General features: G+C 36.8%; 1 protein-coding gene across 1 annotated transcript; it reads left to right on the top strand.

The window, feature by feature from the left end:
• The first annotated feature begins 1,641 nt into the window (after positions 1-1,641).
• On the top strand, positions 1,642-15,122 carry LOC138805659 (prostaglandin-E(2) 9-reductase-like). The gene is made up of 9 exons (XM_069990562.1): positions 1,642-1,772; positions 3,525-3,692; positions 4,484-4,600; positions 5,638-5,715; positions 6,159-6,281; positions 9,711-9,820; positions 10,073-10,238; positions 11,804-11,886; positions 13,240-15,122. The coding sequence occupies exons 1-9, from the start codon at positions 1,689-1,691 to the stop codon at positions 13,280-13,282; spliced, it is 972 nt and encodes a 323-aa protein (XP_069846663.1). The 5' UTR covers positions 1,642-1,688; the 3' UTR covers positions 13,283-15,122.
• Positions 15,123-16,235: the final 1,113 nt, after the last annotated feature.

Consider the following 16,235-nt stretch of genomic DNA (forward strand, 5'->3'; position numbering starts at 1 on the left):
GGTACAAAGCCAGTCAGGGCAGAAAAGTCCGTGTGAGATGCCTATGTCTAATTAACAACTCAAAAAATAGAAGTGGCACTGTGGCTCAAGTAGTAGAGCGCTAGCCTGGAGCTGAAGTGCTGAGGGACAGTGCCCAAGCCAAGATCACACCTCATCACTGACAAAGACAAAAAAAAGGTATAAAAATATTTTAAAGTCTGTATACATGCAGTAGCAAGCATGCAGAGCTATGAACACAAGCTAAGAGATGAATTACTTTCATGAAAAATATAGATGTGATCATTTCAAGTTTATTTTCATCAAAACTCAGAATTTAACTCATTAAACACTTATGGCATGAACTACCTACCCATATTTCTTGTCTTCAATGTCTTTATAATCGACTTTAATTATACGAAATGTTATGATAATGATAAATCTATGATAAGCATATAATTTTTGCCCAGAGACTTTATAATGCACTTAAAGTGATGAAAAAATATAGGAGTAATGATGTCTTTCATTGAGAATTCATCATCCTTTCTCCAAATTACCCCATTTAGTCTTCCCTGTGGCCTATCAAGTAGTACATTTATTATCTTAATTCCACAGATTAAAAAAAGAGTAAGTCTTAGAGAGTTTATGTATATTGGTCACAGTCAATCACAGCTTACAAATATAATCTTGGGAAAAAAATCCTTACCTCTCTGAGGCTGAGGATTTTAAGTGAGGAAGACTATAATGCAACATTTATTACAGGTGACCCTCCCAGGAATCCTGTTAGGCCACTTCACATGATATCCATTAATGTTCTGTTTTGTTATGGATTGTTTTGGCCAATCTCCTCCCATGAAATATAAACTTAAATTATAATATTTCCTGGCTTTACCTGGATTATATTTGAATATTGACACTGCTTGCCAATGCTTTCTGGTGATTTGAATATTTTCTGTCTGGATATTTAAGCTCATCACTAGCCCTGTCTCCCAGTCTACTTAGACCTGAAACAATATGTCTGAGGCTCTGGTTGAATGTCTTGGAACTAAAGCCCGTGGGTGTCTTGGGAAGGAAAGAAAGGGAGTAGTGTTACAGAGTAGTCACCAGACAAGCTGATGGAAATGCAACACGGGTCTAGGAGTCTTAAGCACAATTGGACTCAAGTGCAGAAATTTCCCCTGGCATAGAACAGTGAAGGCTGTCTAGGATGGAAATAAAGTGCTTGGCTTCATTCTTTTTTAAAAAAATTCTGGTTAAAGAATCCAAAGTAGAGATGTGTTTAGTGGCTTTTCTCTATTGCTGTATGAGTAATCTCTTTATTGTTCTAAACAAGATGTAATTTCCAAGGGACTTTATTTTTTTCAGAAAATTTTAAATAAGAGGTAAAGTATGAATCTAAAGGTTTCCAGTTCAACAAATTTTCAGAAATGATACCATTAATCTATTATAGTAACTCACTATAATACATGGAAGATTCTAAGGAGAAAAAACATACTTCAAACCAATAGCTTCTATGTCACTGTGTAATAGTTTATTATAAAAAAAGAGTGAGCTGGTTTTTAGTTCTCTTTGTAATATAGACTACAACTTTAATTCTACTTCCTCACACTTGATTAAATATTGGACAGACATGAGGAGACATGATTTCCTGTTAAATTTGTACCCATGAGGTCAAAAGGAACAGTCTCTGTCCAGCCAGAGGAACAACAGCAATGAATTCCAAGTATCAGCCTGTTGGACTAAATGATGGCCATGCGATCCCACAACTGGGCTTCGGTACCTATGTACCCAAAGAGGTAATAAGAATGCTGATCGGTTTGAAGGTTGAAAAGAAAAATAGATTTAGAAAGACCTAAGGCCAATGTGGAGTGTAAAGTCACATATTTCTAGTATGACTCTGGGGTGGTCAACCAGTGCTCAGTTTTCCCAAGCTAGTGCTTGTCATGTACAGGAGAGAACATTGTGAGAGTGTGATCATGTCATAACCTGTTTATTCTGAGCATTGTGCTTTGTACTAATTGGTCATTGATTTCATAGCTTGGTGGGGAAAAAAGAACAAATGTTAGCAGGCTAAAGCTGTCCATCAGCTTTGATGCCTGGAAAGATAGCATTAGAATTGTGTTTGTTTTTTTGTTCGTTTTTTGCTTATTTCTTACAATAGAAAGTCTTGCTTTCTTTAGGAGATCCAGAAAAATCAAGGTGATAAAAGTTAACTTGTTTCCTAAGATCAATCCACTTTGATTCTTGTGCCTGGACTTCCTTTATTTTTAAGGCATAAAGGTAGGGAAGACTGCAGGACACCACCACATACTCATCTCTTGTTAATCTTCGGGTGCTATTACACCTAACAAGTATTATATCAGGAGTGTAGGAGCAAGAAAAGTTTTGAGCTTGAAAAGTTTCTGAAATTTTTTAAATAAATGTTAAAAAATCTGTGTTTTGGTTTGCCTTTTAAGAAATCATTTACTGAATGAACTTTAAAATTTTGACCCAATTTTGGTAGAGGAGGCACTAAGTCCAACCATACCCTCTCTAAATCCAAGAGCTTTAGTTTTGAGGGTTGGTGGCTACACCAATTATCTCTTACATGATGGAGTTAATTACTTATTTATAAATCTATGACCTTTAGCATATATTGTTTTCTTCCCAGTACTTTGTTCAATTTTACAGAGAAATCGACTGTACATAAGAATATTAACAAAACTTTTATACCATATCTCAAGAACACTGGCCCTGGATAACACCTGGGAAATTTGGTATTTTACTGTTTTGTGACCTGTAAGGGTGGTATGCTTTTTTATTGCTTGTATAACCAGAGGGGGAGTTAAGGATTGGAATTTTGGGGTGCCCTAACAGAGACAGGGCCACTAGGTAAATAGCACTGGCAAAAAGTATCTTTTGAAATGACTTGAACTTTCCTTGTAGACATGGACCATGTATTGTCACAATTTAGTGCTCCCGATTATGTTCTATGTTTTTCCAATGAGAACTCAATTAAGAATGATCATATACCTTCTGTATTTTCTTCTATGCACATTTTTCCTGTGTTCCTTCTATGTTGTAATATTATTATGTAAACCACAGGGTGGTGCTGTCTCCATCCTGAGTCCTGTAAATCTTTCTAAATCATTCTAGGAATTCATTGGAACAAGAGCTTCTGGAATCTTCACTGGTTAATTAGCATTGGCTGTGTTTGAAGTTCAGAGAAAAAGCCAAATTCTGTTATTAAGTAGAGACTACCACAGAAAAACAGGTTTGGCTTGATTCCTCCAAGTGCAGAATTAAGTCCAACACAGATAAAAATGAGTTCATGGAAAGGTGATTATTTCTGTGACCATCACAATTGCTGTTTGGATAACCCTTTGTCTTACAGCAAAGATGGGATTTAAGTTCACAGAAGTGTTACCCTGTTACATGCTTAAGTGATCTGAACATGACACTAGTATTCGAAATTTTTTCTAATCGTGTTAACTATCTACTTTGTTTCCAATGGGCTACCTCACAACATTTATCTCCAGCTTCTGCTTTTCTTTTCCTTGTTGATCTAGATTCCTAGAAGTAAGGTACTTGAGGCCACCAAAATAGCTATAGATGCTGGCTTCCGGCACATTGACACTGCGTATGTGTACGAAGTAGAAGAGGAAGTAGGGCAGGCCATTGGAAGAAAGATTGAAGAGGGCACTGTGAAGAGAAAAGACATATTCCTCACCTCAAAGGTATGCTGCCTACAATAGGTAGATGAAAATTTATTGAAATGTGATTTGGGGAAGAATTACATGATTGGAGCAATAGTTGGAAGAGTTGTTCTTGGTGCTACTATTGATATTCACATGTAAGGCTTAGTATTAAAAACAGAGTGAAATAATTACTACCTTACTCTCCATGAATTGGTAGGTTGGCAGACACTTTAACATTCAAAGTCTCAACTTGAATCATTGTTTTAACGGGTCCTATAGAACCACTCAAATCTATGGTCAAATCACAATGTTCTTCATGTCCAGAGTAACTTTCTAAAACATTATTTTTGCTATTTGGAATATTAAATCTTACCTTTACTCTTGGAAAAGATCAGATGAGAAATTGCTGGGTATTAAACAAAACATTGCTAAAGTGTGTTTTTTTGCCCAGTACATTTTAAAATATTCAAATATCTTTCCTTTCATTGATGGAAATAAAGGTATGTGGATATGTCTCCACTGATTTGAAGAGATGAGATGTTTAGAGAAATAGTAATACTGCAATCTCTTTGGAATAAGATTCAGAGTTTGGATAATTTTATTAATTGACCAAAATGCTATCTCAAGTAATTTCCTTCCACTGTCCAGCAAATTATTTTAACAATGACATGGCCCTGACAGGCCAAGGAAACCTAAGAATAAAGGCATTAATTTTCCCCTATGGACACCGATATCTTCCTAGTATGAAACTTCTCTGAATTTGGTGAATCAGATTCTCACTTGAGGTAAGCCATCAATCCAGCACAATTTGTATTTTTTAACATTTGCAGCTCTGGTGCACATTCAATCGACCAGAGCTAGTCCGGCCTTGTCTGGAAAGATCACTGAAGAAACTACAGTTGGATTATGTGGATCTCTACCTTATTCATTTACCAACTTCATTGAAGGTAGGCTATTTGCATCATCTAACTGAAGCATATAACTGCATATGACATGATAATTATTTCCGTAAATGATTGAGAAGAAGCTTTGATCATCAATTTATGTAAGCTTTGGTTAAAAAATTGATAGAATGACCCAGGATATTTCATATGAGTTTATTGAATTATGTAAATAGACAGATGAAGGAATGGCTAGATTTAGATTTAGCCTTTAGGTATTTCTTTTTTATTTTTTGTCAGTCATGGGGTCTGAATTCTGGGCCTGGGTGCAGTCCCTCAGCTCTTCCTCTCAAGGTTAGTGCTCTACCACTTGAGCCACAGTGCCACTTCTGGCTTTTTCTGCTTATGTGGCACTGAGAAATGGAACCCAGGGCCTCTTGCAAGCAAGGCAAGCACTCTACCACTAAGCCACCTTCTGAGCCCTCAGCTATTTCTGTTTCTCCATCCCTTACATTTTTATTACTGGAGGCTTGCTTGTTTTTTGTCCCAGCGTTGCCCGCAATGGCAAATAATATTTGGATAATTCATGTGTCCTGACCCTTACCCTTTGATATCTTGATTGCATCTTTCAGTATTAGAATCTTTCTCTCTGACAACTTTTGTTTAACCATTTCTGGCTTCACTTATTTGCCTTGGACTCACATGTATTCAAATCTCTAAAGAATACTGATTATCCTGAATCAAGATTGAAATCCATAGTTGTAGAAGATCAAGGCCATGTAATTGTTGATTTTCCAAGTGAGAGAGAAGTATTTCTCTGGAGAAAGTGGAGCAGAGAAGTAACACAAATCCTAGGGATATCTCTTTGGGATGGGAAACCAATATTTAATAATACTTATAATTGATAGGGGATTACAACTACCTAGACTCTTAAAGATATTCCTTATTACTCTCATTCAAGCATCTTTGTAAGCATAAGTAAGTGGAGGAGTCCTTCATTAATGCTCATTTATTGTTTCATTCCTGAAGTGTACAAAGGTCTTTGGCTCTGGGTAGGATGACAGTGCTTGTTGAGGTTGCTGTAATGTCTGCTTCTATTGCAGCCTGGAGATGAAGTCTTTCCGAAAGATGAGCATGGAAAATTGATATTTGACACAGTGGATCTCTGTGACACATGGGAGGTGAGTACTTGAAGAATAGACTTGAGAGGATGCCTAGAGAGTCAGGTCATGTCTCCAACTCCAAGAATGGAATCTGTTCCCTTGAAATCTACAAACTCATGACATTTACAATGGTGTTTTGCAGGAGTGATAAGGGAGAAAGCATTAGTGGAATGTAAAAGACATGAATGTCTGAACAGAATTGATGACAAGAAGAGTGATCTCTTGCTTCCTTATGCAGTGATGTCTCTATTTCTCCAAGGAGCTCACAAAATTATTTCTTTGTATGTGAATTCTTTGTATGTGAATATATTCTCCAAATGTCTTGACCATTTTTCTTCTACCAACAATCATATGTAATGAGTTCATTGTTTATTGATAGTGTTTCTGTCATCAGCTCCATTTTGCATTTATATTGATTCAACCATGGTACAGATGGATCGGCAGAACTCCTTCCTTTTTAGGCCATGGAGAAGTGTAAGGATGCGGGATTGACCAAGTCCATTGGTGTGTCCAACTTTAATCGCAGGCAACTGGAGAGGATTCTGAACAAACCAGGGCTCAAGTACAAGCCTGTCTGCAACCAGGTGAGTTCCTGCTTCCTCTTCTCTGTCTCTTATTCACTGACTTGTTGCTGTGTTTCTGCAAGCTATTACTTTTACCTTCTCCCCTGTTTAATTTACTTTTTTGGAATGGAAGATTTTAAGAACAAGGATAGGGGGGTTGGCCAACTGTGTTTGTGAATGGAAGACACATTCACTGTGTCCTGTGAATGGAAGAATCTGGAGGATGTAAATGTCATCAAGGTGGGCTGCAGTCATTAGACTTCAGAGGCAAAGTACTTATTGTTGGCCTATGAATGATGGGGAGATTGGATTGATGATGGTGTTGTGTATAAAAAACAAGGAAGTACCATAAAAACGCCAACTTGGAAAGGAGCAGTGGGAGAAGGAAGGAAGTGTGGAGATCCAGGTGAAGGGTCTGTGGAGTGAATGCTTTGGTATTTTGTGCTGTTGTGTCTGGCTTCAGGATTCTTGGCTAGCGACATAGGTGCATGGAGAGTAAAGTGGGGGCTGCCAAAATGATCACACAGATCAAATATCTGTTGGTGGGGATCTTAGTGAAATCCGTACATGGAAACTTAGAGAAAAACACAGAGCTGACTCAATGCTTGAAAACCTCTAAGTCAACTCCTCTATTCTGCTTTGTTTTTTAAAATCACATCTAGTCTGTGCCTGGTTTGAGGCTCTATATTACTGTCTTCAACAGCTTAAAGTCCTTACAGCTGTGAAGTAAAAGTATTTTGAACACAAAGCTGGCCATACCATTTAAATTTGTGGACAGTGACACAATCCTACGATTTCCCAACATGAATGTGAAGGCAGTTTCATTACAAGTTTTATCAAGTCTTTTGTAATGAAATTTATCAAGCACTTGGAGTATTCGTATTTTCCAAATTTCTTGCCAGTTATTCAACACATGGCCATAATTGTCCTTATTAATGCAGGTAGATCGTCATCCACATCTGTAGTAGTTTTGCTGGTTCTCTTCAATAACATTGCAGACCTGGACATTTTCCTTTAGAGACTTGAGCAGATGTCTTCTTGGAATGAAAATCCTTTCTGACATAGTTCAATTTCTGTGACTGTATTCTAAAAATTAACGACAATTCATTTACATCATTTAAATCCAGTCTGTACTTAAATTTTCCTATGATTTGATCTGTTCATTAAGTAGGCCCACCTAGATGTATCCTTCATAAAGACAGTTTCCTGACTGACAATTACTGGTTTTCTAGATGTTGACCATTGTTAATAAAGGAGGTCCTTTGACAATTTCACCTAGTAGTTTAATATTCATTCATAATTTCTGTAAGAAATATAGGCTATAGGATTTATGAAAAATTTCTTTGTTTTTACTTCTGTGTTTATTTTCCTTAGCAGATATTTCACTAAAAACAAAATTTATTCAACTTATCAGAATAAACTATAATAATTTCCATAAGACAGAGTATATCTTGCCTTTCAGTTTCGAGTGTTCTAAGAAAGGAGTTAAAGGAATAGTCTCTATCAAAAGGCAGAATACTTTTTATTTATCTTACCTTCTTTATTTAGGTCTATTCCATTGAGCTAATGCATTTTTTTCCCTTGAGTGCATATAATTTTTTGTGGGAAAGAACTATGGCTTGTTCTCAGGGACTCACTCTCTCTCTTTGTTTTGTGGCTAAGGTTGACGCTCTGCTACCTAAACCATGCCTCCTCCTCCAGACTTTTACTGGTTAATTAGAGATAAGAGTCTTGCAGAATGATCTGTTTGGGCTGATTCAGAACCTCAATTCTCATGACTCAGCCTCCTCAGTAGTGGTAGGGTTATAAGCATTAGCCACTGGCACTCAATTTCATGAAAAACACTCTGAAAAACCAAAAACAAAACTCTGACCAGTGTCCCTAGTAGAATGCCTGCCAAAATGGTTCTTTTCTCCTATAGGTTTTCCCTGTTCAAATACCAGGTCTCCATTTTCACGATGTTAATCTTTCCAATACAGGAGCATGGGAGGTTTTGCCATTTTTTAAGTTCTGTGTTGATTTCCTTTTTCAAGATTTTAAAGTTTTCATCATAGAGGTCCTTCACTTCTTTAGTTAAGTTAATTCCTAGGTATTTTATTTTTTGTGGGGCTATTACAAATGGAGTTGCTTTCCTAATTTCAGCCACACTTTTCTCATTGTTGGCATACAGAAAAGCCATTGATTTTTTGGGGTTAATTTTTTACCCTGCTACTTTGCCATAGATTTGAATCAGCTTGAGTAATTTGGGAGTGGAGTCTATGGGATTCTTTAAATACAAGATCATGTCATCTGCAAAGAGGGAGAGTTTTGTTTCTTCTTTCCTATTTGGATCCCCTTTATGTCTGCATCTTGTCTTATTGCTGTAGCTAGGCATTCTAATACTAGATTGAAGAGAAGTGGAGAGAGTGGGCATCCTTGTCTTGTTCCTGAGTTAAGAGGAAATGGCTTTAGTTTTTCACCATTGAGTATAATGCTGGCTGTAGGTTTGTCATATACAGCCTTTATTTTATTGAGGAATGTTCCATGGTTTCCTAATTTTTCCAAAACCTTCATCATAAAGGGGTGTTGGATCTTGTCGAATGCTTTTTCTCCATCTATTGAGATAACCATGTGGTTCTTGTTCTTGCTCCTGTTGATGTGATGAATAATACTAATTGATTTGCGTATATTGAACCAGCTTTGCATCCCTGAAATTAATCCTGTTTGATCATAGTGTATGATTTTTTGGATGAATTGTTGAAGTCGGTTGGCCAAAACATTTGATGAACATTGGCATCAATGTTCATCAAAGAAATGGGTCTATAGTTCTCTTTCTCTGATGAGTCCCTGCCTGGTTTTGGGATGAGGGTTATGATGGCTTCATAGCATAAAGTTTAAGGATTCAGGTGGACCTGTTGCAACAATGAGAAGTACAAAATGTCATGTCAAAACCAGCTTTACAATGTCGGTGGGGGGGAGAGGGAGGGTATGACTGGGTGGGGAGGAGGGGGAAGGCTGGGAAGGGAGGTGAAGGGTAAACAAAGGAGGAGGCTGCAATGTTTGGTAAGAAATGTATGCATTATCCTGCCCATGTAATTGTAACCCCTCTGTACAGTATGTTCTCAAATAAAATAAAATTAAATTAAATTAAAAAAACAAAAAAAACCCAAATACAAGGTCTCCATTTCAGATAGGTCTTTTGTGCCCCAGAAAAAGAGTTTGTCATGCTTGTTTGTCCTCTAAATGGTTTTTAGCATATGATGTGGTCTACTTTAGGAAGATTACTTTTTTTAGACATATCCAGGTAACAGATATGCGAAATTTATTTGTTAGAAAGTAAACATTACATTATTTTGATCATTTCAATTCAAATTGAATGTTACACATTTTTATTCAGGTTTGCTTACTCTTAATTTTCTTCTTGATCCGTGCATAAAATTTGCATATAATTCCTGTCATATCCATCTACAGGTGGAATGTCATCCTTATCTCAACCAGAGCAAACTGTTGGATTTCTGCAAGTCCAAGGACATTGTCCTGGTTGCCCATAGTGCTCTGGGAACTCAACGAGCGAAACAAGGGTAATCCAATAAAATATTTACCAAAACACTGTTCTGAATCAAATATTTTGATTTGTGCTTAGTTTTCTGGCATTGATTTTGAACTGGTTTAGGAACCGGGGAGAATTGCATTTCTTACATGGTCCCTCATATGACCAATGCTGATGGATCAAGAGATTGAATTTGATGACTTGGTCTAGAGCAGGCATCTGGAGCTCTGAAAACAAATAGAATACTCCTTCTGCAGTTCAGCATTTCTGTCTTTCCTTCCAGGGTAGACCCCAATGCCCCATTTCTTCTGAAGGACCCAGTTCTTGGTGCTGTGGCAAAAAAGCACAATCGCAGTCCAGCTCAGATTGCCCTTCGCTACCAGCTGCAACGTGGGGTTGTGACCCTGGCTCAGAGTTTCATAGAAAAAGAGATAAAAGAGAACATACAGGTGATAAGGGGGTACTGTGGGGATTAGGTCTCCTGCATAGACTGTGCAGGTGATGGGGTGGTGTCCTTTGGTCATAGTATTCTTCATTTGGGTGTTATCTTGGAACTTCTTAGCACCATTTTTGGGACCAAATTGTTTTCCCTAGAATTTCCTGTACATGCGTGATTCACGGTGTTCTTGGACATCCTATTTCTGTGTATATAATGGGAGAGGCAGCACAGTTTGAGAGACTTAGGGCTGAAAAGAGTACAGAGAATTTAATCAGCCAGGTGCTCTACAACTATTCTAATATGAGAAACTTTTCTACCTATCCAAGTTGCAATATGATCCACCTCTGAGGCAAACAGTTTGAATACAGAGTACATCCATTTAGGTGGAGAATGCATTGTTGGAAAATTTGTTTGGCCTTAGCCAAATGAAGTCCTTTGTATGTTGGAACCTCTCCTGTATTTACAATAAATTCTCTAATATTTATTGGACAAATGTATCAGGATGCTGATTGGTTATTGCATGGTAGGTCTCAGCAATTCTCCATGTGGTTTGTCATTCACTAGACAACTAGACCAAAGATTTTTTCTCATATAATACTATCCAAAGTAGGTGAGAAGAGAATTGCCAAAATGTTTCATGCCTTAGATCAGAATTAGCACATAATTCTTTTGCCAAGCTTTAATGGACAATGCAGTTTACAAACCAACCAACAGTAAATGAGTGGGGAAATAGCATTCCTTAGGAGAAGAGTTTGTCAGGGTATACAGAAAAGAGTGTTGGAGACATAGGGATATGTATTTCTGGAGGAGCAAGTTTGCATCTTGTCATTAATGTACATTCTCGAGAGCGTTTTGTACATCCATTCAGATATATTTGTTGTAGTAGCTTCTCAAAATTTCTATCGATGATTTTATTTGATCTTGGTTATATTTTACCTAAGCAAAAGTTCCTTCTCTAACTATAATCATCATGACTTTATAGTTGATGTGGTTGATGACTGTCCTGTCTTTTCTTTGGAATACAAGAATATTCTCCCAAATTATCTCCCAAGAGTTTGACGGTTTTGCTTCCAAAGAGTAATTTTGCTGGTTCTTTAGAGGTAGTATGTCACAGACTTTTCTGTCTAGACTAGCATTGAGCCATGAGTTTTAGCATTTTAGCCTCCTTGATAGCTAATATTTCATTAACATTTGGGCAAATTGTGAATTAAACCCTGTGGAAAAGAACATGGTCACATTTTAAGTGTATGCGATGTCATAGAGACACCTAACATTGTCCTTAACAATTGCTAAGTTATCTTGCATACATAAAAACCTTTTCAGTAGTAGCTTTGTTAACTTCTATGTACATTAGACTGCAATCAAAACTATATCATCTTTGCTCATGCCCATTGTCTTTTGTGATTCCTTCTGTGTATAATCTTCTACTGTATCAACATATTTTATCTCGAATGTATTTCCTCTTTAGCTACTTGAGTGTTTTGACTTTGTATTATTAAATCTGTTTCACTTGAACTTCTAAGATTGCCAAATATACAATTTAAGAATTGTAAAACTTGTCTCCTTGTATGATAGGCTTTTGAATTCCAGTTGCCTTTAGAAGACATGAAAGTCCTAGAAGGCCTGAACAGAAATTTTCGATATCATCCAGGTGTTGGGTAAGGAACGTGGGCAAAAATATTTTCTGAATTTTCTTTAGTTTCAAGTCTCTCCTTTCTTTCTTTTTTTCTTTCTTTTTTTTTCCTTATGGTCCGGTCGTGGGGCCTGAACTCTGGGCCTGGGTGCTGTCCCTCAGCTCTTAATCACAAGGATAGCGCTCTACCAGTTGAGCCACAGCACCACTTCTGGCTTTTTTTGTTCCTTTTTGCTTATGTGTTGCTGAGGAATCGAACCCAGGGCCTCATGCATGCAAGGCAAGCACTCTACCACTGAGCCACCTTCCCAGCCTGCTCCTTTCTCTTTCAAGGTACATTTGTTCAGAATCCAAACATTACATTTTTCTCTCAGGGATTTTCCACTGACATTGCCATTAAGACATTCAGTTTTGTGTTTCTGGACTATAGACACCTCAATGTAGAAGATAAAGATGTTTTAGAAAAGAGAGATTTGATATCTAAGGAAGAGTGCATACTTAAGTTTTTCCATTGCTGAAGATAATGTCGAGTTGAAGAGACCATTAACAGTTTTTTATGTTCTGGGTTATAGACTAATATTTGACAAATATCATAAACAAAAGTAAACAAGGAATGCATATCTCTTGTGCCTACTGGATTTTCACTTATAACAGAAATGAATATGATCATATTTGAAGGGAATTACACAATCCTTATTCACAAGAATTAGTATATGCATTGCTCCATTATTGTTAATATTTTTGTTAGTATAGAAAAAAATGAAGGACCATGTAGGGACATAATGCAAAGAGACAGAACATTCTTGTCAATTACTGTGTTAAAGGATAATGATTTGTATTACTTTCGAGTTTGTGTGGTATTGATATTTAGAAAGCTACCAATTAGATGGTTATCTGGAAATGGAGAACTATCTTAAGTGACATTCTCTCCATACTTGAATTTAACAAAATTGGTGCACCGTAAATTGTTTTCTGTTAGTTAATATTAGATTTGTACTTCACAACACCTGATATAACCAGTTTCTACATTCACTGAGAATTTGAAATAGGATAGGCTTTCTTTGCTTTTATTGTTTAGGAAGTTAGACAGATATAGGGAAAAGAGAGTCACATCAGCCAATGCTTGTGTGTTCTGTGTATCTAATCTTAGCAGAGAATGCATAATGCATAATTTTAGTTATGGTTTCTTACAGAATTTCTTATAAAACCATATTATTCCTTAGTGCAAATATTAGTATTTAATGAGTAGTATTTAATATATCTAGTTTTTTAGGGAATAAAATTCTAACTTTTACCATAGTGATACATAGATATCACATCTTCTGTAGAAATGGGATGATCAAGCCCATGATGCTTATATTTTTCTTTCTCATTTTAGATACGTTGACCATCCTAACTTTCCATTCTCTGATGAGTATTAACACGAAAGCTCTTTTCTTGATCTTGCCTGAAGTTATCTGGAGATCGATGGACAACTTTCAGATGATGATGATTGGACCCATCACTTGTCAATTCATGCTGCTTAGAAATTCACACTCAGCTTAAACTAAATCCACAAATTTTGAAGAGAAAGCATTGAATTTGTTATCAAACAAATACGAGATTTTTCCCATAGATCTATGATTATCTCAAGACTTGTGTAACTTGCTTCTTTTTGAATATTATGACTGCAAAATGATTCGATTTAGTCTGTGGTAAGATGTCAGGAAACCCTTCTCTGATACCTATTTCAGGATAGGAATGGGTTGTTTTTGGGCTCCAGAGAAATATCAATTAGCAGGAAGTTATCAGTCTGTATTCCCAACAAAGCACTGAGCTTAGTTCTTGGTTCTAAGTCTTGAAGCTAAGGTACACATTGCGAGGATATATTATATAGCTCCCTACCAGGCAGGATATAGCTCAGCTCCTGGAATCTGAGAAGTATTCCTGTGGGAGGCTTAGGTAAAGATGATAGAGGGAGAACCATGCAGGGAAGATAATGAGGAAGGAGGATAGGTGAAGCCCTAATAGATTGAATTGAACTTATCTGTGCTTGGGATGTACTGCCAAATGCCTTTTTGCAAAGTAGATCCAAAAGATAGAAAGGATCTTTCATACATTTTACCCAGTGTCAATCAGAGACATGCCTAGCATTAATTATAAAAGGAAAAATGGGAGCCAGGCGCTGGTGGCTCACGCCTGTAATCCAAGCTACTCAGATGTCTGAGATTGGAGGATCACGGTTCAAAGCCAGCCAGGGCAGGAAAGTCCATGAGACAGACTCTTATCTCCAATAAACCACTAGAAAACCAGAAGTGGTGCTGTGGCTCAAGCGGTAGAATGCTCACCTTGAGCTGAAAAGCACAGGGACAGCACACAGGCCCAGAGTTCAAGTCCTACGACAGAAAAAAAAAAAAGGAAAAAATGGGAATTATTATTTGCAGTATGTCTGAAAGCAATATGTTTTAGCGATCATTAATTGACATGATAACCAAAAATTCCTTGGAAATTCAGCACATTGAGTGACATCAACAAAATGATAGCACTTTCTGTGCTTGTACAGAAAGTATACTTTACACTTCCAATTTATATTAGACAGATTGTAACAAACATGCAACTGTGTCCACCAACAAAGTAAATAGCCAATGAAGAAAATTAGAATCCAAAATGCTAGGCAATTTCATTGTGCTTTTTCCCACTGTTGTACAAAGCTACCTAGCAACAGTAATTTTATTCATCCATTTGGAATAAGAATATTCCAACATTTGCAAAGGAATGGATGGAACTAGAAAAAATGGTTATGTGAAAGAAGTCAAGTCCGGGGAGACAAAGGACGAAAGTTTTCTCTTCTATATGGAATTCAGAATTAAATTGTAATTGTCTTAGCAAACACATCAAGGTAATATATTAGATACCACTATATTAGACAAAATATGGTATTTTCAGGGGAGAATTCAAATAGGACAATTTCTTAGAAAGACTAACCCATACTTGAACAAAATGAATACCAGGAAACACTTGCAATGTGGCGGCCAGGGTCAAGAGGATAACAATAGACGAGGAAAGACAGGAAGTTGAGGAGGGAGCGAGCATGCAGTCATAAAATTTAATGCATATCCTACAAAATTAAGAAAATTAAGAAATAGGAGGAATGGGGGGAATGACAAAAGGAGTGCCACTAATCAAGATGCATTGATTCTACTTACAAACTGTTGTGTCAAATTAATTCCTTTGTACGACAACTTAAAGATAATAAAAACATAATTTAAAAATTAAGAAGAATTGTACTGAAGATGCTTCAACTTTTGGACCGCACTATGACTATCGACTCTAAAACACTAAAACACTTTGCTTTATTTTTCATCCGTGGATACATCTATATTTCATATATACCCCTGAAATTACATGACATGTCAGAGTGATCCCATTTAGCTTGTTGGGGTCTAATTGGAGAGGAATCATTATTAGGTGAGGAGAAGCTCTTCCAACACTGGAAATCTCAGATCTTTAATTTCTAAGGCCGGGTAAGTGGTTTGGCAACCTCAAAGATTTACAGCTCAAATCCGTGAGACTATGAGCCTAAACTCCTGATGTCCACATCCAGAGTCTTATGCAGGTTGGAGGCTCATTACTCTTGCCTTTAACCACCAGGGGTCCTATGACTTGGTGGCTATTGAACTCCTTGATACACAGCAGCAATGGGAAGTGGCAGCAGACATCAGTAAGAAGGAAAATATTAGGTCTTTTCTAATATAATGTCTCCAGTTGTCTTCCAGTCCCACAACAACAAACCTTACAACTCTTGCATGTAAGGAACTAGGATTCTAAGCCCTTGGGAGAAGTATATATTCCATCTTTGAGACCAAGAGAATTTGATTGCTTGATCCTTAAGGCTTGCAACAATTTGAAAAAGGGACCAGAGCCTAAAATTTCTCTTCTCTATCTCATTTCAACCTTCTGCCTTTCTTCAGGGAAAGATTGTATTTTTGGTAGTTTTCTTTTCTTTTGCAGGTCCATTGGGTCACTCTGTGTCTTTTAATTGATAAAGTAAGGCAATTGACCTTCTGAAGATTATTGAAAGAGAAAATATATGTGAAATATGTGCTTGTTTCTAGCAGTTTGCTCGTCTTTGTTTGCAGTATCTATTTGTATTTTCCTGATTTATTGTAGAAGTTGATAGCTCTTTTCCCATTCATGTATGATAGTGAGCTGAACTTTAACTCTTTTAGTAGTCTCAGAAATTTTGTATGCTTTGTTCATTTAAATTGTTAAAAATATTTATTCCTGAATTTAACATATTGAATGAACTATATTTAGGTGCAGCTATTCTTTCTTCCTCTTGATCTAAGCTATTGCGGTGTCTATCATGCAAGATTGTGTAAATCTTGCATATTG

The sequence above is a fragment of the Dipodomys merriami genome, unplaced genomic scaffold (assembly GCF_024711535.1).
Source record: "Dipodomys merriami isolate MVZ:Mamm:240054 unplaced genomic scaffold, mDipMer1.0.p SCAF_4, whole genome shotgun sequence".
Taxonomy (NCBI): domain Eukaryota; kingdom Metazoa; phylum Chordata; class Mammalia; order Rodentia; family Heteromyidae; genus Dipodomys; species Dipodomys merriami.